Source organism: Lutjanus erythropterus, chromosome 17 (assembly GCF_056507025.1).
Source record: "Lutjanus erythropterus isolate fLutEry1 chromosome 17, fLutEry1.hap2, whole genome shotgun sequence".
In the NCBI taxonomy this organism is placed as follows: Eukaryota; Metazoa; Chordata; class Actinopteri; order Lutjaniformes; family Lutjanidae; genus Lutjanus; species Lutjanus erythropterus.
In genome coordinates, this window is record NC_139333.1 from 5,078,336 (window position 1) to 5,102,324 (window position 23,989).

At 39.1% G+C, this 23,989-nt stretch overlaps 1 protein-coding gene across 1 annotated transcript in view; it reads left to right on the forward strand.

The window, feature by feature from the left end:
- Positions 1 to 23,989, forward strand: part of gas7b (growth arrest-specific 7b) — a 95,821-nt gene that overhangs the window by 65,250 nt on the left and 6,582 nt on the right. The window contains exons 9-13 of the mRNA XM_084741438.1: positions 5,746 to 5,824; positions 10,924 to 11,052; positions 11,672 to 11,795; positions 18,845 to 18,924; positions 19,759 to 19,857. Of these exons, the coding sequence (XP_084597564.1) occupies positions 5,746 to 5,824; positions 10,924 to 11,052; positions 11,672 to 11,795; positions 18,845 to 18,924; positions 19,759 to 19,857 (511 nt within the window). The remainder of the gene's footprint in view (positions 1 to 5,745; positions 5,825 to 10,923; positions 11,053 to 11,671; positions 11,796 to 18,844; positions 18,925 to 19,758; positions 19,858 to 23,989) is intronic.

Below are 23,989 nucleotides of genomic sequence, written 5' to 3' on the forward strand. Positions count from 1 at the left end.
AGGGTATAGCTAACCCTTTTTATGCTTGATTAAACCATAAAAATCTGAGAGTTGACAGAAATCTGTGACACAAAACCAAACAAAAATGATTATAATAGCATACTTTTTACCTATGTTATTAGTAGGTGTTGCTAGTTTTAGAATTTGAAGGCTTTTAGCACGTTTTTAAATTGTTTGAAGCTGTGAATTGTCTGGGACACTTGCACAGAGTAAGTTTTATCTCATAAATTACATATATTTCTTAGATATTAATCCTCAAAGAATAAATTTCTAGGAAAAAATGTAATTAGAGTGTTGGTATTAATAAATTTTAAAGTTTTTTTCGGTAGAACATGATTTGTACCAATTCTCGTCTAGCTTTAAAGTCTGCTCTGGGTGATTCTGGTTGGTGAAAATAAACGCTATGTTGAATTAGTTGGCCAATTAGCCAGCCGGGGCAGACAGCTCCTCAGTGAGCTTGCCAGCCAACCAGGCGAGACGTCCCGGTGTGAGTCTGGGTCTGGAGGCCCTGTCAGTGATGCTGTGAAACAGTATGGCCTTCCTGTAAATCACTAGATGCTTTGATCTCTGTCCTGCAGCATAACTCAGCTATTAAGAGAGAGCAGAGGAACGGAGGGAGGGAGGAGAGGAGTGAAGGAAGGTGGGGGGGTGAGTGTGAGGATGAGGGCAGAGAGATTTGAGGAGGCAGACATTTAGTTGAGCGTGCTGGGGGTTGTAGGGGAAAGGGAATACAGGGAAGCCCTGCAGGGATAAAGAGTTTTAAGCCACTCCTCTTTTCTTCAGTTTGACAGCAGAGGGAATATCACGCTGAGGGTAAGCCTTTGTCTGATTCTCCGAGGGGACGCAGGAACATGGAAAGTAAACGAAGAGGAAGCTGAGAGGGGCACGGCCGGCTAAAGACGCACACAAAGAGAAGAAGCTGTGATTTGTACGCCATTTTTATTAAACTCATCTTTATTAACAGATTCCACAAGGACACAGTGAGCGTGCGTAGCAACATGACAAAATGTCACTGTAGCGTCACAAACTTGAACATAACTTTCAAAAACTTTTCTAAAGTGATATATTAAACTTAACCTGGTAGTCATTTAAAAATTAAGTTTTGTCCAGTGTGTAAGATTACAGGGATCTATTGGCAGAATATGTCAGAAATGGACCATAATATTTAGAAGTCTGTTTTCATTTATGTAAAATCACCTGACAATAAGAATCATGAGTCCTTTTTTATCTATAGAGGTCCTCTTCTATGGAAGCTGTTTCGAGGTCTCTGTAGGTTCCCATTACATGCTTAGAAGAGGAGAGTGAGACAAGGTGTTCTGTAGAGCTAGCAAGCTAATTACACCGGTAACAAAGAGTGAATAGTTTGCAACAACTAATCTACATAAAAACTACAGCAGTTGGTGTGGTGGTTTTAATTTAGTGGTTCGTAAATTTCTACTCAGTAAAAACGTAATGTTATAATTAGGCATAACGGTTCAGTTCAGAATCAGTTGTCCGAGAAGTGAAGACTGTGGTCACGTTTCCACCGCAGGAACGTTCCCCAGGGACCAGGAGCCTTTGGTGGAAATCAGTAGGTTTCCATGGAAGGGACTGGGGTCTTAATTAAGGACAAGGACACAAGGATACAGGGAACCTCCCAAAAAGTCCCTGCTCCTGTGGGTAGTACTTTTCAAAAGTACAGGACCTTTTGGGGTGTGGCTTGCGTGTTGATCATTTCTGATTGGTTCAGCACTTGCAGCATTTTATTTCAGCCGCCCTTTTCAAAAATCTTCATCAGCATACCAGTTTTGTTTGTTTGTTTGTTTTGTTTTATTTTGTTTTAATTTCCCTAATCTTTGTGGGTCTTAAGACTGAGATGGAAACACAGATGATAATGGGTCGAATGAACCTTTTAGTTCCCTCAAAAGTAGTTCCTGGGGCTAAAAGTTCTAGGTACTTTTGGTGGTAATTTGATGTATAATGTTTGATAAAGAAATAACTAATTAAAAATGTGATCAACAAAACACATTCTTGCTCAAAAAAATAGATTGTGTTTTACTTGGTCTGGTATGACCAGTTGCTTATGGTGGCTAATGTTAGCTAGTGCTAGCCAACAGAAAGTCAGTTTGCCAACTTTACACTAATTCTCCACTATTTGGACACTACTTCTGAATTCAGCAAAGGTTACATAGGCTAACTTAAACTCACAAAAATGATTATCGTGTACACTTTATTTAACGTTCTAAACATTTATATTAGACCAAGAAAGTGGGCGAACTCTGCAGATGAGACGGGGGCAAACAAGGTTTAGCAAGGCTTATTACCCTCCCCTGCACTGTTTACTTGTATATAAGATAACCCCCCTTCATATTAGCATGGTAATAGAAGGGAGAGTGGGATGGAATTGTCCCATATAGAATCCAGATTATGCCAGCCGGCTCAGTCTGCCCACACCCAGAAAAGTGCAACACAATACTTTCATTATTCTCTCCCTCAGGCCAGCTCTGTTGTCAGACAGGACAATCGCTGTTTTGTTGGTCAGTTCCTACTGTCCGACCGGCCGCAGCCTAGAACCAGCCGTCTATTTATTCCTGAATTTACCATTTGTTTGGTAGAGATGTGGCCGTGAGGCGTGTGACCGCTTTTTATTGCTACCAATCATGCACTGTATCAGTTCTGTTGAATGGGAGGGGGGGACGTGGCAGGAGATTAATTTTCCCAGAGATACAGTGTGTTGGTGGCAAGTGATTGTCTGTCACTGGGGACTGTAAGACTGTAGAGACATGCCAGGTGTAATCTGCTGAGTGTGAACAACAGTCGGAGTGGTGCAACTTTTGCAGTTTGGAATCGTGAGAAATAAACAAATGGCTATCTTTGCTCGACCTCTTATTTTCAAGGGGGAGGACGTAATGGCTTTTGATCAGGCCTGGCTTGAGTTTACTATATTAAAGGGAAAATTCACCACATTTTATGTGGATGATCAGTCCGCATTAATGGTAAATGTGGTCAATTGAAGCAATAATTTCCTCAGTGTGTGCTATATTGACCAAGAACTCTCACTTAGTTCTGATGCTCCTGGAGCTGTCCCGACAGTGCCTACATCTCCCAGAATGCATTGCGTGTGAGCTGATGTCCGTCCTCATGTTACTGTGTGTCACCACTCTTGTCTATAGCTATGACTTTACTGGGAAAACATTGGTAAGATCACAAAAATGCTAGCTAGCACACCCCCTGACTACGCAGAGGGGTACAGCTGAAATACCTCGTAGTTTTTCCTTAACACCAGTGACATCACAGTGACATCAGTGGATGCAGGAAGAAGAATAGATTTTGCAACAAGAGAGCTCAGCTTTCTCAGTATAGCACACTGAGGAATTTATTACTTCACTTGACTATATTTACCATCAATATTGACTGGACATCCACTTAAAATGTGGTGAATTTTCCCTTTAAAGACACCAAAAACGCCTCCTCAAAATCTGTTTAATTTGATGGACGGGGCAGTAGGATATGATCACTCAAAGAGCAATCATTAAAGATTCACTGATTTCCAGGAAATTATATTTTTTATAAAGCGAGAAAAGTGATTTTAAATTTTGGCATCGAAAAATAATGGAACACTTGTATTGGAAAAAGTTTTACTGGCAGCAAATCAAACACAGACATTAAAAGTTATTTCGTTTTATTGTGATAGGTTTTGTATTCTGATGTGTTGTGTTGTGATGATGATTTTGATGATGGTATAAAAAAATCAGGGGACATTACGTGTTCTGGTTGTCCGTGCATCAGTCCCGTTCTTGTGAACGTAATATCTCAAGAACGCCTTGAGGGAATTTCTTCAAATTTGGCACAAATGTCCATATGGATTCAAGAATGAATTGACTGAATGATGGTGGTCAAAGGCCACTGTGTCCTCACAAAACATGTTTTTGGCCATAAATCAAGATTTCATACAGTAATTATGACACAATTTCTGAAAATATCTAATAGGATAAACGTTAACATCATAATGTTCAGCTCTCTATCAGTCCTCTGTACTCCTCTGCAAAAATACTCTGCAAATGAAGACAGCATGTTTCTCACTGGAATCACACATATTGAGTGAGAACTTCCATTTCTCCAAAAAATATATCTAATACATTTTATTAAATTTCTTCTTTCTTCACCACATATGTTATGAGTCTGGACAGACATGGATGTAAACTGTAACTTGACTGGCTGGTGGAGGCAAACATCTGCGAGGCGGTAATTCTGTTTTCTTCATGTCTGTCTTTTCTCAGTGACAGTTTTTGTTAAGCTGTCAGGTTTTTTTTTCTCTGTGTCAGTGATTTTCAGTTTCAACGTTCTGTCACAGTTTTGGCGTAGAGAGGAGGGGTTTAAAGGATGTGAGGAGAGCGTGATTTACATACAACGAAATCTTCCCCCATTGTTATATAATGTGTATAATGCAGTGTAATACATAATGCAAGTCATTTGACTGTCCTTATTGTGCTGTGTCAGCAATGTATGGAAGGAGAAAAGGAATGAGAAATATTTTGAGCTCATGATATGATGTTCAGAAATCATTTTGCAGCTTGCACAGCTAAATGTGTAAACATGCACACAATAAATAAAGTAAAAGTAAAATAATGCAAGCATTAAGATGCATGAGGGTGTGCAAATTAGTACCCAGATGACTAGTTCAATAATAAATTAGTTGAAAAAATGTGTCATTCAAGCTATTTATTAAGCAAAAATGGCAAACATTCACTGGTCCCAGATTCTCAGATGTATTCTCTTGTATAATGTATGACATTAAAAAAGCTCTTTTGGGCTCTGAGAGCTGATGATGGGCAGTTTTTTCTTATTCATGGGCATTTTATCTACTAAACCAGCGTTTCTCATACACCAAGTACCACCTAAGTATTCTGCGTCGTTTGGTGCCATCAGGATTAGTGAACACAAATATTCATGATTTCAGCGGTGAGGTCACTTGTGTGAACATCTGAGTGTAGATTCAAAGCAGGAAACTGTTACTGAAGATGGGATGAACACTCGATCACATTCAGAACGTGTGTGACACTGAAGTTGACCCATTTTTGATGCCGTAGAGCTGCAGGTGCTAGACTTTACTCTGACAGTGTCAGGAATGTTTTGGATGTCAGTCTGAGGGAATTCCACACATGTCTTCCATTCAGAGCGCCGCTTTGAAGTAGCCCACTTACCCATAAAGAGCGTCAGTCCTGGACCCGGAGCCTTGTGGCCGGGACTGCCTGCCTGCTGGATGATTGTTTAACAGTCCTCAGCTTGAAGAAATATTCCATTTTCTGTCACAGCTCATTATGAATCATTCACTTTCTTTGAATCAAAACAAATGTGCGGCCTATTAAAAAGACAAGTGGTGTATAATTATTACGTAATGTGCTTCAGCTAACTTCGTTTTAACGCTTATCTACAAAACAATACAAGGCTTCTCGGTGTTATGGCCCCCAGCTGTGTTTGAAAGCTGAAGTCAGAGCTGTGAGAATAAGTTGAGCCATATCTCATGTCCCATGCATCCTAATCATCTGTTGAACTGGCTGTGGACCTCAGCTCAGCGCTCAGATTTACTGGTTACTTGTGTATCCGTGAACTTTTGCACTGGCTCTGCCGCTGAACCCCATCTGTGTGTGTCTGACACTTTCTGCCCGCCCTGCACGTCTTTATGTAAAAGTGTGTGTGGTCCTTTCTTGTGTGAGATATTAAGCACACACACTCTCCCTCACCCTCCTTCTTATCTGTTCACAGGACTCTGGGGGAGGCTTGGGCCCAGTTGAAGAAGAGCCTGGCAGACGAAGCTGAGGTTCATCTAAAGTTCTCCTCTAAGGTAATTCATCACGCTTCTCTACACCTAATTACCTGCCAGCTGCATGATGCTCATACCTAAACATCCAGTGTACCAACTGTACAGACTTAAGCTCTGCCTAGTTAGCAATGTACACACCATCCACATGTGTGGATGCTGTGTTTGCTTTTGCTTTGTTTATGTGGCAAGGGTCCTATTGGCTTATAAAGCTTAAATAAAGCCTTATTAAATCTCCTCCCCCTGGCAGTCCAAAGCTCCTGTGCTAGCGGTGTAAACGCCAACACTCCCCTGGTTCTCCAAACTCATTCCAGGCAGAGTCAGCTGCTAATACGACTCCTATCTGTATGGGATAACTGAGCCGGCTATCTAACTGCAGCTACAGTTAGCAGCAGAAACTGTAAATTACTGGGAGTTGAGGTGGAGCAGCCGGAGGATTTCAGGCAGCATGTTTTGTGCGTACTCCACAAAAATCCATTTTGCCTGTTGTTTTTGCATCTTCTCATTGTTTCACACCAGTCCGTCTTCATCGTGCTTGTAAGTTGTCTGCAAAAACACCTCATTGTAAACTATATTTACTTGTTAGAATGCGACATCTAGTGGTCGTAGTAATTATGATTGGAGAAGTATTTAAACAGCAAGAAAGTCAGCTTCAGCAGTAGGGTTGGGGTGGATGGATGGGTCAAACACAGAACTTTCATCTGGTTTTAAGTTGCTTGAATTTCATACATACATGATCTTTGCCATTTGCCTCTGTCATGTAACTTACACCACTTCCATCACGTACTGTAATTATTTTTACCCAAATCACAATCTTTACGTAAACTTGTTTGTTAACCATGTGTTTAACATCATATAACTGTTGTCTTGGCTTCTTTTTGAATGAGTGCCCACTTCCATTTATGCAGAAGAAGTCAGTTGTGTAGGTGGTCCTTCATTGTGGCCCAAAACACTGCTAAAAGATTGTGGCCACATGCGGCAAAGACCACATCTAAATGTGGACCGAACGATCAGATCTCAGTGCGTGCATACACACATATACTTAGAGCTGTCCGCATGTGATCAGATTCCTTTCATCTGCATCTGTAAATTCACTTTGTATTCAGTCTCTGAATGCAGTGGAGCATAAATGGGGGCTATGATAGTCATGAAATGTTTAACATTTTAATGATTTGAATTTGTGACAAAGTTTGAACAAAAACAGGGTAAATCCTTGTCTTCTGGGGATCAGCTTTTCATTAGTTTTTCATGGCATTGACACAGAACAGCTCAAAAGTTTTGATTGACAAGTAAACAGCAAAACAAGAAACCAAAAATAGAAAAAACATTGTCTCATCCCACATTCCAATTTGCTTATTATAAAGAAAATGTATCTTGACATAATTATGGCAGCTCAGCGTTCAACACAATCTCCCCCATAAAACTGACTGACAAACTAAACACTCTGGGCCTGAGGACCACACTCCGCTAATGGATATTGGACTTTCTCACAATAGAGGAAGACGTCAGTTGGGACTGGTGGTCTCACCTCCTCCTCTTTGGCATTTAATTGCACATAAAAACCAGGGCATGTGCACTTGATACAAGCACACAGATCTGTATCTGCGAGTGGAAAAGCATCCTGATGAAGGAGCATTTCTGCTCTGCGCGCACAAATGCTGTCTGCAAGCACGAGGCTGTAACCAGCACGAGCCTGACCTTCCCTACGCACTCGCAACTGCTCAACAGTTGCTTGTCATGCTGACTTTTGAGACTTTGGAGGCGGGGATGGAACAGTGAGTGGCCGATGTCTCCCATCCTGTCCGCGTCTCTTTTTAGGCTCATAATTACAATAATAGCTCAGAATATAAGAAAATAAGGTTTGAGGAAAGCATGAAAATGTTTTTCCCATGCCATTAAAGTCCATTTGAATTTAACCGAATACGAATGCTCAGTGAAGTTTCTTTGTTTTTTTTCTTCACTTCTGCAGTTGGGCAAATGGGTCAGAGATCTACTTGCCTGAGGTCAATTTTTACTTGCCCCACTGTGAAAATTGTTTTTAGACTAAGACTAAAGTTAATCATCATGTTTAATCTGGGGCTGCAACATCTATAAAATGTCAGAAAATAGTGAAAAATGTCCATCCCAGTTCTTGTCCCAGGTCTTTAAATGTCTCATTTTGTCTTAAATCTAAATATATTCATTTTAATATGAAAATAAAAGAGGCTGAAAACAGCATTTGCTGCCATTTTTGCATGCCTTGTCCTTTAATGATTAATTGATTATTAAAGTAGTTTAACTCTGGGCAAGTGAAGTGCCAGATTTACTTGCCAGACATGTCATTTTACTTGCCACAGGCAAGTGGGCAAGCCTTATTGTTGAGCGTCACCTGGTTTCTTGTGAACCAAAATACCAAAGCAAATACTTTGTATGTGAAAACCTGACAATTAACCTCATTCTGACTGTGATTCAGACTGACAAAGTGAATTTAGTGTGGACTGGTCACACCCTAAGTGATGGATCCAGTCAGCAATGTCAGTCTGAGCCAGTGGACTGGTGCATCCTTATTACAGCAAGCAAGCAGATGCAGTATTGCTTTCATACTGTATAATTTACATATAGATTAGAAATAAATCAGCAGCTCTGCTAATGATTAACATTTCACAGAGTTTGGAACCTTGAGTCGTACAGTATGGGATTCCATATTGAGTGTGGGCTCTGCAGCCTACAGCGCGTGACTCACGAGGCAGACACACTGCCTTCAAATATAATTATGTACAGTAAAGGGCTTCCTGATGGCTCTGTGGGCTGAGGCACATACACATACAGATGACACTGAATCAACGTTTATCACCCGCCATCTTTCTGTCACTCTAGTTGTGTCTGAAGGTTCAACCTCAGTCAAAGAACTCGGGTTTTCACCTCCACCACTGGGTTTGTGAGGTGCTATGTGGGTTCATCTTGAGATTCAAGAGAGGGCAGACGAAAAGATAGAGGCCAGGATTACAGCTGGACCGATGGAGGAAATGGAGGCGGTGATGTTATCCTCCAGAGATGCACAGATGTGCGGCTCAGTTCCAGGTTCCTGCAGGAGAAGGAAGGATTTGAGTGGAAATGAACTCTGAATGATAGTTTCCAGCATGACTGCAGGAGGGAGCTGCAGATCTCATTCATCACTGACGGCTGGGCCGGAACACCACATTGCTTATTAGGATCAAATAACAGTGACGGGCCCCGCTACTCACAAGTTACTCATTTCAAACATAATATTATCTTGTCGCATACTTGGAGCAGCGAGGTTTCATACTGCGCGTCATTTACCTTTAGAAATCAGGGAATATCTGAAAAAGAAACAAAGCGATGCTGATATCTAACGCTCTGGTTGGTATTTGGCTCTAAAAATCAAACCATTTCTCATCTAAACCAGCTCAGTGTGATGGGATGATGACATAATGTTGAAAGCAACTACAGGGGATGGAGCTAATTATGGTTTCTGGGTAATTAAATCAGATATATAGAGGGGGGATTAAAGTGATTTCCCTTTTTGATTGATAACTTTATCGTTACTGAAATTTAAACAGTACAATTCCCTTCATGACTTGCTGCTGGAAAAAGGAGTAACATTACTTCAACACCACTTAATATGCATGAAGAGTTACTGTATCTGTGTCTGGATTTATATTGTCATTCAACACTTAAAGCTGCCTGACAGACTATTCTTTTCCGTTATCAGGAATCTGAAAGTAATCAAAGTTGCGCCTGCTTTTACTGAGTGAACACAATGCATCTTCACTGAGTGACACTAAATTGAAATTCAGCCGTATACTATTCCTAATCATTCATTTTTTCTTCTTCCCCATCACGGCCTGACGTGGGGAAATGCAATAGAATTGAGCGAAAATGACTTTTCCACGGCATTCTTTCCTGCATTTGTCTTGTTGCAAACTGGATGTCCTCATGTCACACTGTTCAAGTGATGGTGATGAGCTGAGGAGCTGCACACAGCTCCGGCCCTCTTTATTTCAGCATCAGTGTGAGCCTGTCAGCTAAACAAGCTCATACTAGCAATGTTATTTTTTGCCTCAGAATGCAAAGCTTTGCCTGCTGCAGACCTCACTCTCGGGGACACAAGGCCCGTGAGTTACGAATCAGATCGAAACTAATGTGTTAAAACACCATAGTAACACCACAAACAAACAAACTGAGGGAGGCAGCAGTAGACCATAGACTGTATATATAGAAATGAACAACATAATAGCTCCCTAAAAGCGAAATTATTGTTTTTATCGAAGAAGTCTGGTGGCTTTGGAGAGCACGACATAACGGCTTCAGTTACTCGGAAATTGCTGTCTGAAAAGGTACATCTCTGTTGGGATCCTCTCCATAATATTCTCAAAGACTTGCAGAGCTTTTTCATTAGCGCTTCTGGCCGTGCTGAGTCAAGCCGTGCTGCGCTGATTTGCATTTCTGTAACCACTTATACCCTGCAAAGTCACACCTGAGATGGACTATTTCCGGAGTGGGGTGAAAGCATGCTGGGTCCACGTCCAAGTGGTTTGCAGTGACATGCCGTCCACAGCGGCCAACCCATGATATCCCCCATTCTCCCCCTCAAACGTGTTGTGGGACTCATTTCTGTGCAGGAGAGCAGAAAACAAAAAGCTCTGTGCGTTCAGTCAGTGCTTTTGTAGCTTCTAACTGAACCTCAGTGGTTTTCCTTTTAAACACATTATACATATTAGAAAATAATAGCTGAAAATTGGAAAAGACTGAAACCTATGTAGTAGTGAATTGTGACCTCCAGTCATCACGATGGACGAAGGTATTGTTCATCAACCCAGGTCTTCTAGACACCTGTTGTCAAACAGGCTGAAGCCGAGAAAATGAGAAACAGGCAGAGGGCAGGGTCCCTGAAGATACAGACACCACCACACGCTTCTAGTGTGTCATAAATTATGATTAAGAAGGATCATTTTTATGAGTCTATGCATGAGTTTTAGGAAAATCCAGCTCTAAACTTTATTAGATAAAGTTTTTGGCTGTTAAAAATACTTTAGGAGAGCGTAGGCTTTTTACATCACACTGTCCTTTCATTATCTTCTGCTGGTCAGTGTTGAATATTTGCTTCTTTTTGCTTCGAGCAGCTCCAGAGTGAAGTGGAAAAGCCTCTCCTGTCCTTCAGGGAGAACTTCAAAAAGGACATGAAGAGGTTCGACCATCACATCGCAGACCTACGGAAGCAGCTGGTCGGTCGCTACGCAGCCGTGGAGAAGGTAAACACAAACACACACGGCCGCCACAACAAGCTTAGTACAACACAGGGCCTGTCCTTTTACTCCGCAGCAGCAGAACTTCAGGAATCATGTCGCTGGTGATTAAAATTCCACATCTCTTCCATAAGCAGATGCCTGTTTCCCATCAATGGAATGTTTCCTGCTTTTTGTGTATGTACAATGAAAAGCTGAAGCCTGAAGGCAAATCTCCCTCACATCATCTGTCATCCAAGCAGCGTTCAGGAACAAAACAGTTTGTCTCTGATAAACTCATCTGATGGACAATTGAGCCTTTAAAACAAGACGGGAAATAAGAAACTACTGGTCATGTCGGCTGTCAGAAGACGGCTCTAACACTTGGTGATGGATGAATGCTGAGAAAGTTTGCAGCAGACTGCATTATCCCCGCGATGAATGGAAGCAGACTGTAACATTATAATGGCTGCAAACTTTTATCACTTTAATTAGAGGCTGGGTGTTTGTTTCCAGAACGCTACACATTTGTTTTAGAAAGTTTTCTTGCTTGAAACTTAAAAGCAGACCATTAAGTAGTATAATCAGAGGGCTGCTGTTGGATGGGCAGCTGTGAGGTCTGACTCGGGTCCTTTATCTCCGACAGGCCCGTAAAGCTCTGGCCGACAGACAGAAGGAGCTGGAGTTGAAGACTCAGCAGCTGGAGATCAAACTGAGCAACAAGATTGAAGAAGACATCAAGAAGGCCCGCAGGAAATCCACACAAGCAGGTCAGAGCACCGGGGGGTCAGGGGTCAAACCGCAGGGTCATGGCGGGGTCACAGTCTCACTCAGGTGTTTGTTGTTTGAGACGGGAAGGAGCCATGCGCAGCAAGCACCCACATGTCAGTAAAACATACAGGGTGTGACCAGAAGTGGCTACTGAGACTGATATTTTTTTATGATTATGTTAGGTGCTTGTAGTTCTTATTCTAAAAAAAAATCAAGCTTTTGAGTGTTTTCCCTGGATTTTTCACTCTAATACTAGAACTTTTCCACACAGAGAAACCCAGAATATCATTAAAAAACAAAAGTACTTCGCAAAAACAAGACTAAAGGGTCAGTCACGCCAGAATTTAAAATGGTAAACCTCTGCAGTGAAATCTTTTCATTTCAGCAGAGTAATCAGTTAATTTGCATGTTGAGGGTGAAGTAAATCCACTCAAATCTTTTGCGTCATGTTCACCATCGGGACATGGGATTACAGGGAATACCCATCAAACCATTTCCAGTTTCCAAGGAAATATAATAACAGGAAAAACAGGACCAGAACATGTGAGGATATATTTAGAAAAAATGTAGGCCTACTTTACTTTCTTAAAGGAGCAATATGTAGAAATTGCGCATCCAAAAATTCTGGAGTTTAAGCTGCCTCTCTGCCTGCCAAACTTCATTAACATTTTGCTCAATTTAACCGATCTGATCATCTACTCCTTCTAAAAGAATGTCAGTGATTTCTTTTGACTCATAAACAGACACTTACTCATTCGGTGAAGATTCGGCATCAATTTGAACTGAAATTAACATAAAACTGGCAAAGAATCTGGCAAAGAAAAACAGTTAACACAATATGATATCTTCCACCAGATTTGCGGGAACACCCCAAAAGATCAAGCGATAAAGATGCAAAGTATCTGAGGTTCAACAAGCTTTTTGCTTAGACATGTTGAATGTCTGATGAGCTTCAAAGCGTGCAAGAACACTGGATTCATGCTTTCTCCAGGACACCTCCCTGGGTGAAATTCTGGCAGAGGTGGCAGCGTGTGATTGGATTTACATTCAACACTTTGGCAAAATGAGCCTATCTCAGAGCGGCAGAAAGGAAAAACAGCCAGACTCTCCTGAAGAATCCGTCTGAAATCTCACACCAAGTGAGTGTGAGCTTTGCTTTTTAACTTTGAGCAATAACAGACTTTTATTAGGCCAGTTCTATTTAAAGTTGTGGCACACATGGTGGAAGGCTTCTGCGTCTCGCACCAGCAGCCTCTGGAATCTGTCTTCATAGAATGACTTAATACACAATAACACAAACAAACTTATCGGTTGAGGTCACTTAAGAAGAGCAACTCCTGTGTTCTGGGTGGTAAAATTACTGATTTTGCCAAAGGTGTCTGGTGGCATTGGAGTTTTCCGGTGGCTTAGCTCCCTACACTGTTACTTCTGCTGCTTCTCAAAACATGCCTTCTGCCATCTACTGCAGATAATACACTGACTGTGTCTAAGTACCTCATACAACCACATTTAAAATAAAGAAAACCATCCCTTTAAGTTTAATGACTTAAAAACTGTGCAGAGAAAATAATGCTTAGAGCACAATAGTACTCTTTATAGCAGATATGAGGGTCTGGATTTCATCATTCGACCTATAAAAGTCCCTCTGCACCAGATGTGGGATTCTCTGTTATCGGAGATCACGAGGATGATGAGCAGTGGTTTGTGTCAGCGCTGCTCTCAGTCCTGCTACAGATCACACTCCAGCGACACAGATCTCATTAAGCTTAGTAAATGGTTAACTTACTGGACATAACTGCATCTCCTCCTCCAGTGTTTCTGTAGCCCCTCGTTGGAGCGGTCACTTGAGATGGGCTGTGAACCGAGATGCTGTGTTTGTCTTTTTACATGAGTCATGAGCTTTATCAGCACTTCGAGCCAGACTGGGAGTTTTTTTTTTAAATAGAAGGATGGAGAGGAGAGGAGAGGAGAGGAGAGGAGGGAAAAGAAGGGTGGTCAGAAACATTCTCCGCTCCACTAGTCTGTGTTCACACCAGACTGACAGAGAGGCGTGGGTGTGGACTAACTCCATAGTCCTTCAGGGGAGATACACACACATACAGTACAGACACATGAATAATCTGACTGTAAAAAAATATCTATCCCACAAAGTCCTTTCATCTCTTATAGAGAAGTCAGTTTGCTGACTTCATGACTCCTCTCTGCTAGTGCTACTGACACACTACGCTTTAGCATTAGCATTATCTTGTATCAGTGACTTGTGGTCACAGTTGCTGTTGTTATGAAGGCTCAGGATCTGAACCTGTAGCAACCGCAATATGGCGGAGGGAGGTGGGCCTTTTGCACCAGGAAGGTCTAGAACTTCATTGTCCAGCCGCGCCTGGAAAATAAAAACGGAACGTCTCTATGCTATAATTCATTATGTTCTGTCACTGCATCGATGCAGAATCATCCACATCCGCATCGCGATGCATCTTAGAAACAATTAATTTTGACATCCCTAATTTGGATCCTATTTTTTGGCCCATGCGACAGTCTTCCACCACTAGTATCATGAAAATTGGGCCAGTCCTTTTTTGGTTATCCTGCTGACAGACAAACAAACAAATAGAACATAACCTGTCGATAAGCTACATTATTCAATCATGTACTGACAACCAATCAAATAACTGAAAAGCAAAGCATGTTTTAACTGTTCATATGGCAGATTCTTTTTATGCCTCCACACCGGTGATAACCGTGGCTAAAGGTGTTTTCGGGTTATCTGTACATCCTTCCTTCTGTCTGTCCATTCATCCCATTCTCAAGAACAAGATATCTCAGGAACGCCTTGGATCAATTTCTCGTGCATATGATATCTCAGGATTGCCTGAGATGATCTTTTGTATCCAAAAGGTCAAAGGTCAGCTTCACTGTGACATCAAAATGTTCAGCTCTCTCAGTCCTCGGAGCCCCTCTGTAAGAATAGTCTCTAAGTGAAAACAGCAAGTTTCACCAAAAAACTACAACTGATACTTTTTATTAAATTCCTGTCAAAGTCTTCACTATATACATTGTAAGAGTTTGGACAGACATGGAAGTAAACTGCAGCTTGACTGGTTTGCGGGGGCATACAGCCACGAGGCGGTAATTCCAGTTTAAGAACGTTCAGACCTTGGAATTTGTGCCCACATTTGATTGACAGACAAACTTTAAGCACTCCTAGCAACCACCACCACAGCCGCTGTGTTGACTGACAGGGCGGCGACGGGACGGGTCCGTCAGTCCCTGCCGAACATGAACAAGGAACAGCGATCCAGTCTGATTATCAGGCTGCGTTCACACACACACACACACACACACACACACACACACACACACACACACACACCACCGTCTCACCCGCAGCACAGGATTACTTGCACTTATCAGGTCAGCTGTGTAAACAGTGAAAACACAGACAGTGTGTATGTTCGAGGGGTGTGAGGGGAAAAAGAGGCGGGGTGAAGGAGTAGCATTAACGGCAGCTGAGTCGGTGTGTAGAAGTTTTTAATAGGCGTGTGACCTGAGGAAAGTGACTGTCTGAGAGTAAACAGATGTAGATCTCCACCCACCCGCTGGAGTGTGATGTCATGACTCAACCAGGCACGACCACATGCTGTCACACACAAGCACCAATCCTCCATCCAAACTGGCTCTCTTCACACACACACACAAACACACACACACGGAGCCATTCCTCCTCCGTGCTGCTTATGCAACCAGGGAGAAAAACAGCAGCAGTTGTTGACGGTGCTCACGGCGTCTGGCTGCCAGTGATGATGACTACAGTGTGAGGGAAGCGGAGAGGTGGCTGATGCCAAAACAACTAAAGCACGGCATCTGTCTGCTCATAACAAAGACTCATTATCGCTTCAAGCTCTCGCTGCATTGGATTACACACAGTGTTTGCTCATTTACGTCCCCATATAGCAGGGATTTCCTCATGTTTTCATATCAGCTACCTGCGGCCAGCATCACCCTGCAACCAAGATCATAATGTTTGTTTTTTGTTGTAAAAGAAGGGGATTTAGTCGTATTTTTCAAAGGTTAAAGGGCTTATCTGAAGCACAAACAGCAGCTCTATTGCTGTTTTCCCATGCGTCTACACTTTCTGTTTTTTTTTTGTGACTAAGTTTTTGTTTTTTCCTTTTTCAGTAACAATTCATATGAAAGTGCCATAAGAGAATTTCGATTTACAGCTCATCTGTTCAAGTGCGTAATCTAATAAATCTTATGTACATTGCTTTTTATTCACATATTATCGTGAAATAAATATATTAGTACAAATAAATAGTAGGGCTGCACAAGAGATGTAATATGATGAGTGGGAATTAAAAAAAAAAACCTTTAAATTGCGATGATGTGATGTTTGTTGGGGTCTGTACCAAGCAAACATGTTTTCTTGCATCTGGACAACAAGACCTGTACATCAGGTCATCTCTGCAGCGCTACAATGCCTCATTATGATGCTGCTTTCTCATACATTTTTCCTTTTTCAAAAAATTGTGATTTTGTTCCTGCTCTGGGATTTGGATATTGCATTTGGCCATACTGCAGTTTCGATAATATTGTGATTAACTGTGCAGCCCTAATAAATAGTACCTAACCATATACCTGTATACTCAGGATGAGACCCAAAACAAGAACACTGGTGTGTCATCGCATTTCATCAGATTTCAATTCACTTATTATAGGGACAGGAAAAAAATAATAAAATAAAATTATAACCACCATCTACACTTTCTTTGTTCAGAAACTTCACTTTGCACACACTTTTCCCGGTCCTCCCCCACCTCCTCTCCCCCGGGGCTCGACTTCTTGTTTTTTTAAGGTATAATGTTAAAATTTCATCTTGCACTGATATTAAATTCCCTTCTTGATTTTAAAAATAATATTACAGGTCATTCAGAAGTTGACATATGGGTTTATTATTCTATCCAACTTTTCCAACAGTTTTAAGTTACTCTCACTGTACATACACACAGTAGAAAACTTTACAGCAAGACAGAAAAAAAAGATTAAGTAGAGAAAGGTAAAAAAAAAAAAAAAATACAACTATTATATAAACACAAGTCAATGGGAAATAGGTGTATATTTATACATTGAGAAGCAACAAAGTGTTTCTGTACATTGTAAACAAATACAAACAGTGCAAAGGAATAAAAATTGAATGGGTAAATTTCTTCTTAATATACATGAAGTAACCTCTTAAATCCAACAGACCAACTGGTCTGACATGTTTTTTCAAACATAAAAGCTTAAACCTAAAGGGACAGTTCACCCTCAAATTAAAAATAAATATTTTTTCTCTTAGTTATCCATCTAGATCAGGGGTGAGCAATTATTTTTCATGGCAGGTCACATGAGAAACTGATCAGGCTGCTGTGGGCCAGACACAAATGATATAAGGTCCTAATAATGGCCACATCTCTAGTAATGGAAAAGTCAGAAGTGTTCTACATAGGGCACTTCTACCGTTTCTGAATTGCCATGTGATGAATTGTGGGCTAATATTTTTGTTGGCAATGTCCAAAACTTGATGTTTTACAGTGTACCATCCATGTTGCATACAGGCTGCAATGATAGTGGCAGCAAAAGTAGAAGAAGAACAACTTAAACAACATGAATGTACACCACTGAGTGAATACAGTTACAGTTTAATATAAAAGATAAAGTTCATTATTACTACCAATGAACAAAGCACTGACCCCTTTCAAAATAAAGGTCAGATAACGGTTTAAAGGTAAGCAAAATGCTATTGACTGTCTGTGCTAGACTTGATGATGATCTTGCGGGCCGCATGACGCCTTTCAGTGTGCCACATCTGGTCCCCAGGCCACATTTTGCCCAGGTCTGATCTAGATAGTTTTGATGTGAGTTGCAGAGTTTTGGAGATATCGGCCATAGAGATGTCTGTCTTCTCTCTCTCTCTGGACGGCTGCCCACCATTAAAACAGACTTGTAAAGGGGAACTTTTTCCTCGTGACAGTTTCCACAGTGCTTGCTCCTGGTGGGAACTATTGGGTTTTAAAGACTACCGCCTAGACCTGCTCTACTTGAGAAGCATGAATAAAATTTATTTGACTTGAACTAAATGGCACCCTGCTTGTGCCACTCAAAGTGCCAAAAAAAAAAAAATTGAAAATCTCAACAGTAATGATGAACTAGTTACTCAAGATAATCCACAGACTTTGTTATGAGCAGTTTCACGTAGGAACTATTTTCTTTCCACTGAACTACTCCTGCCAACCGCATCACCACAACGAAGGAAGTGTGCATCTCCTCATGGACGAGAGAACACCGCGCTGTTATGAGCACGATCCTCTCATCCATGAGTAGATGCACATTTTCTTCTGCATGGTGACACAGTTGGCAGGTTGTAGTTTGAGAGGCAACGAACTAACTCATTTTTGACTCGGCAGAAAGTTACATAACTGCCTGTACTGTAGGTGGCAGGGAACAGTGAAACTTCAGATCAAAACAGTCATATCTGTTGATGTCGGAACCCTCTTAAAAGTTTAACAGAGTAATATAATGTTAATGTGAATGTAAAGTAGCAGGTATATCAGCAGACATTAGCTGCAGTAGATGGAGAGTGATCTGCTGAATGATCAGCATCATTTCCTCTCTGATTGAATCTCCTAGATGATCAGTGTTTGTTGTGGCTGTCAGCTGCAGGATACAGGCTGTAACATTAATGAAAGGACAGATTAGACATCTCCCTTTATCACTGCTCATGCTATCATAATGAAATCTGTTATCAGCGCAGATCGTCTGAACTGTCTGGGATAATCGTATCAGCTGAGTGAGGTGGAACAAATACCCTGCATGTGTTTCAGAGACGCACCAGCTGCAAGTCAATCGCTGGGTAGTGGCACCACCTAGTGGAGAAATAGTGCACTACACATTTTAATCTACCCAGAGAAACAAAGTCAGCACAAACAGTTTGACAGGTTTGTTGTGGCTGCGTGTTTACATGGATATCCATTTTAAAAGTCTTCTCTCTGTTGTGTATTTCCTGTAACAGGAGACGACCTGATGCGCTGTGTCGACCTTTATAACCAGTCTCAGTCCAAATGGTTTGAGGAGATGGTCACCACAAGTCTGGTAAGAGATCAGCGTTCTGTGTGCGAGCATAAGACTTTGAGTCCAAACTAAGCAGTGTGACACTCTGTGTTGGGATTTTTTGCTAATCTGCTATGAAAATTGAGCCTACGTGCAATTGCCAAATAATAAACATAACTCAAGAGGTATGTAGGTAGGTAGAGCAGATAGATAGATAGATTTATGAACTAATCATTGCCTAATGATTTATTCATAGAGCCTCTCCAGTCTGATCTTTAGTAACTCATAAATATCTATTATGTAATCCTCGAATCACACTTACTCATTAATGATTGATTAATTATCAGGTCTTTCCTGATTAACTCCTCATCCGTTCCTTAGTAAACATCTATTTGATATCCCCATTTGCAAAATTTCTAACTAGGGTTGAATGATTTAAAAAAAAAAAAAAAGTCTAATTGCGATCATTTTTACTGATATTGCAATTTGCAAAGCCATATTGCGATTTTGATAAAATTTGGATTAATTGTGCAGCCTCACTATTGATGTATAAGTGCAAAAGAAGTGGAAAGAGCTTTCTAATACCCATATGTACATATTGGGGCTGTAATTTAGAGACGTGATATTTTTTGTTTGTCAGATATTTATTTTCAATAAAGCAAAGCATCAGATCTCCATTCCAAGTTTTACATCAATCCCAAAGACTTGAAAGTGCATGATTTTATTTTATGTCTACACTCTGTTGTGGTGATTCTTGTTTAATCATGTATTAATCCCCTGGTAGCGCTGTAGACGCTTGTTTCTGCTCAGTGCAGACAGATGGAGGTGTAGAGGTTTCTCTGTGACTCAGGCATCACAAACTGCTTCTCTCCTCAGGAGCTGGAGCGGCTGGAGGTGGAGCGGGTGGAGATGATCAGACAGCATCTGTGTCAGTACACCACCCTCCGACATGAGACGGACATGTTCAACCAAAGTGTGAGTACAACTTTAACTCACTGTTCAGACTAAAAACTCCTCTTTGTTGAGTGACAGTGACAGAGGGCAGGGCTGCTCTCACTTTTTCAGAACATCAGGTTTAACAGACTGAGAACCAACAGGTATGTTGTTAATTTGAACACTACGTCGACTAATAATTAACTGCCATGTAGAACTGACAGCAGACATCTGTGATCCTAAGACTCCAGACTCTTATTGTGAAAAATCTGATGTCACTTATTTATTATTACTGCAGCTGCATGCATATTTCAAGTGATGCAGAGCCTGTTTACACCTGGTATTAACATGTTTCTTTTTCAAATCAAATCATAAGTGGACAGCTTTTAATACTTATGTTCACTAAACTGTATGTCTACATGCTCCACTTGTGATCAGATCTCCCTTCCCCGCTCTGTATACAGACATGTAACGATAAAATAACTTAATACAAGACATTTGTTGAATTTGTTGTTTGTTTGGTTTTTGGTTTTTTTTTGATAAGGGAGTCTGGGGACTTTCTCCATGGGCGACAAAGATGTATGCTATGTTAGTTATTGTTCACTGAATCTGTAAAATTTGTCATGTTTCAATTCAATTCAGTTCAGTTCAGACATCAGTTGAAGGAGTGTGTTCAAACACCTAAATGTTGGCAGGTAGGATGGATGTTAGAGTAGAGTAGGAACTAGTACTTACATACTTACATATATACATACACCCACACATACATACATACATGCATACATACATACATACATACATACATACATACATGCATACATACATACATACATACATACATACATACATAAATACATACTTACATACATGCAAACATACATACATACACCCATACATACCTACATACATACATACTTAATACATATATACTTACATACATACATGCATACATACTTATATTCATACATACCTACATACATACATACATACATGCATACATACTTACTTACATACATACATACATACATACATACCTACATACATGCATACATACTTATATACATACTTACATACATACATACTTACATACATACATACATACATACATACATACATGCATACATGCATACATACTTACATACATACATACACCCATACATACCTACATACATACACACACACATACATACATACATACACCCATACATACCTACATACATACATACTTAATACATATATACTTACATACATACTTATATTCATACATACCTACATACATACATACATGCATACATACTTACATACATACATACATACTTACATACATACCTACATACATGCATACATACTTATATACATACATACTTACATACATACATACATACTTACATACTTATATTCATACATACCTACATACATACATACATACATACATGAATACATACTTACAGACATACATACATACTTACATACATACCTACATACATGCATACATACTTATATACATACATACTTACATACATACATACATACATACATACATACATGCATACATACATACATACATACATACATACATGCATGCATACATACATACATTCATGCATACATGCATACATACTTACATACATACATACTTACATACATACCTACATACATACGCACATACATACATACATACATACATACATACATACATACATACATACATACTTAATACATATATACTTACATACCTACATACATACACACACACATACATACATACATACATACATACATACATACTTAATACATATATACTTACATACATGCATGCATACATTCTTACATACATACATACCTACATACATACATACATACTTACATACATGCATACATACATACATACATACACCCACACATACATACCTACATACATACATACATACTTAATACATATATACTTACATACATGCATGCATACATACTTACATACATACATACTTACATACATACCTACATACATACGCACATACATACTTACATACATACATACATACATACATACATACATACATACATACTTATATACATACATACATACTTACATACATACATACATACATACATACTTACATACATACATACTTACATGCATACTTACATACATACTTACATGCATGCATACATACATACATACTTATATACATACATACTTACATGCATGCATACATACATACATACTTACATACATACATACTTACTTACTTACATACATACATATATACTTACATACATACATACATACATACATACATACATACATACATAAATACATACATACTTACATACATACGTACATACATACTTATATACATACATACTTACATACATACATACTTACATACATACCTACATACATACTTATATACATATATACTTACATATATACATACATACATACTTACATGCATGGATACATACATACATGCATACATGCATACATACTTACATATATACATACATACATACATACTTGCATACATACATACATACCTACGTACATACATACATACATACATACATACATACATACATACATACTTACTTACATACATACATACATACATACATACATACTTCCATACATACATACATACATACATACATACATACATACATACATACATACATACTTATATACATACATACATACATACATACATACATACATACATACATACATACATACTTATATACATACATACATACATACATACATACATACATACATACAAACTTACATACATACCTACATACATACTTATATACATACATACATGCATACATGCATACATACACCCACACATACATACCTACATACATACATACATACTTAATACATATATACTTACATACATGCATGCATATATATTTATATACATACATACCTACATACATACATGCATACATACCTACTTACTTACATAAATGCATGCATACATACTTACATACATACATACCTACATACATACATACATACATACTTAAATACATGCATACATACATACATACATACACCCACATATACATACCTACATACATACATACATACATACATACTTACATACATACCTACATACATGCATACATACTTATATATATACATACATGCATACATACATACATACATACATACATACATACATACATACTTACATACATACCTACATACATACTTATATACATACATACATACTTACATACATACTTACATACATACATACATACATACATACATACATACTTATATACATACATACATACTTACATACATACATACATACATACATACTTACATGCATACATACATATATACTTACATGCATGCATACATACATACATACTTATATACATACATACTTACATGCATGCATACATACATACATACTTACATACATACATACTTACTTACTTACTTACATACATACATACATACATACATACATACTTACATACATACATACATACATACATACATAAATACATACATACTTACATACATACGTACATACATACTTATATACATACATACTTACATACATACATACTTACATACATACCTACATACATACTTATATACATACATACATACATACATATTTACATACATACCTACATACATACTTATATACATACATACTTACATGTATACATACATACATACTTACATGCATGGATACATACATACATGCATACATGCATACATACTTACATATATACATACATACATACATACTTGCATACATACATACATACCTACATACATACATACATACATACATACATACTTCCATACATACATACATACATACATACATACATACATACATACTTATGTACATACATACATACATACATACATACATACATACATACTTATATATATACATACATACATACATACATACATACATACATATTTATATACATACATACATACATACAAACATACATACATACATACTTACATACATACATACATACATACATACTTATATACATACATACTTACATGCATAAATACATACATACATACTTACATGCATGCATACATACATACATACATGCATACATACTTACATACATACATACATACTTACATACATACATACACGCATACATGCATACA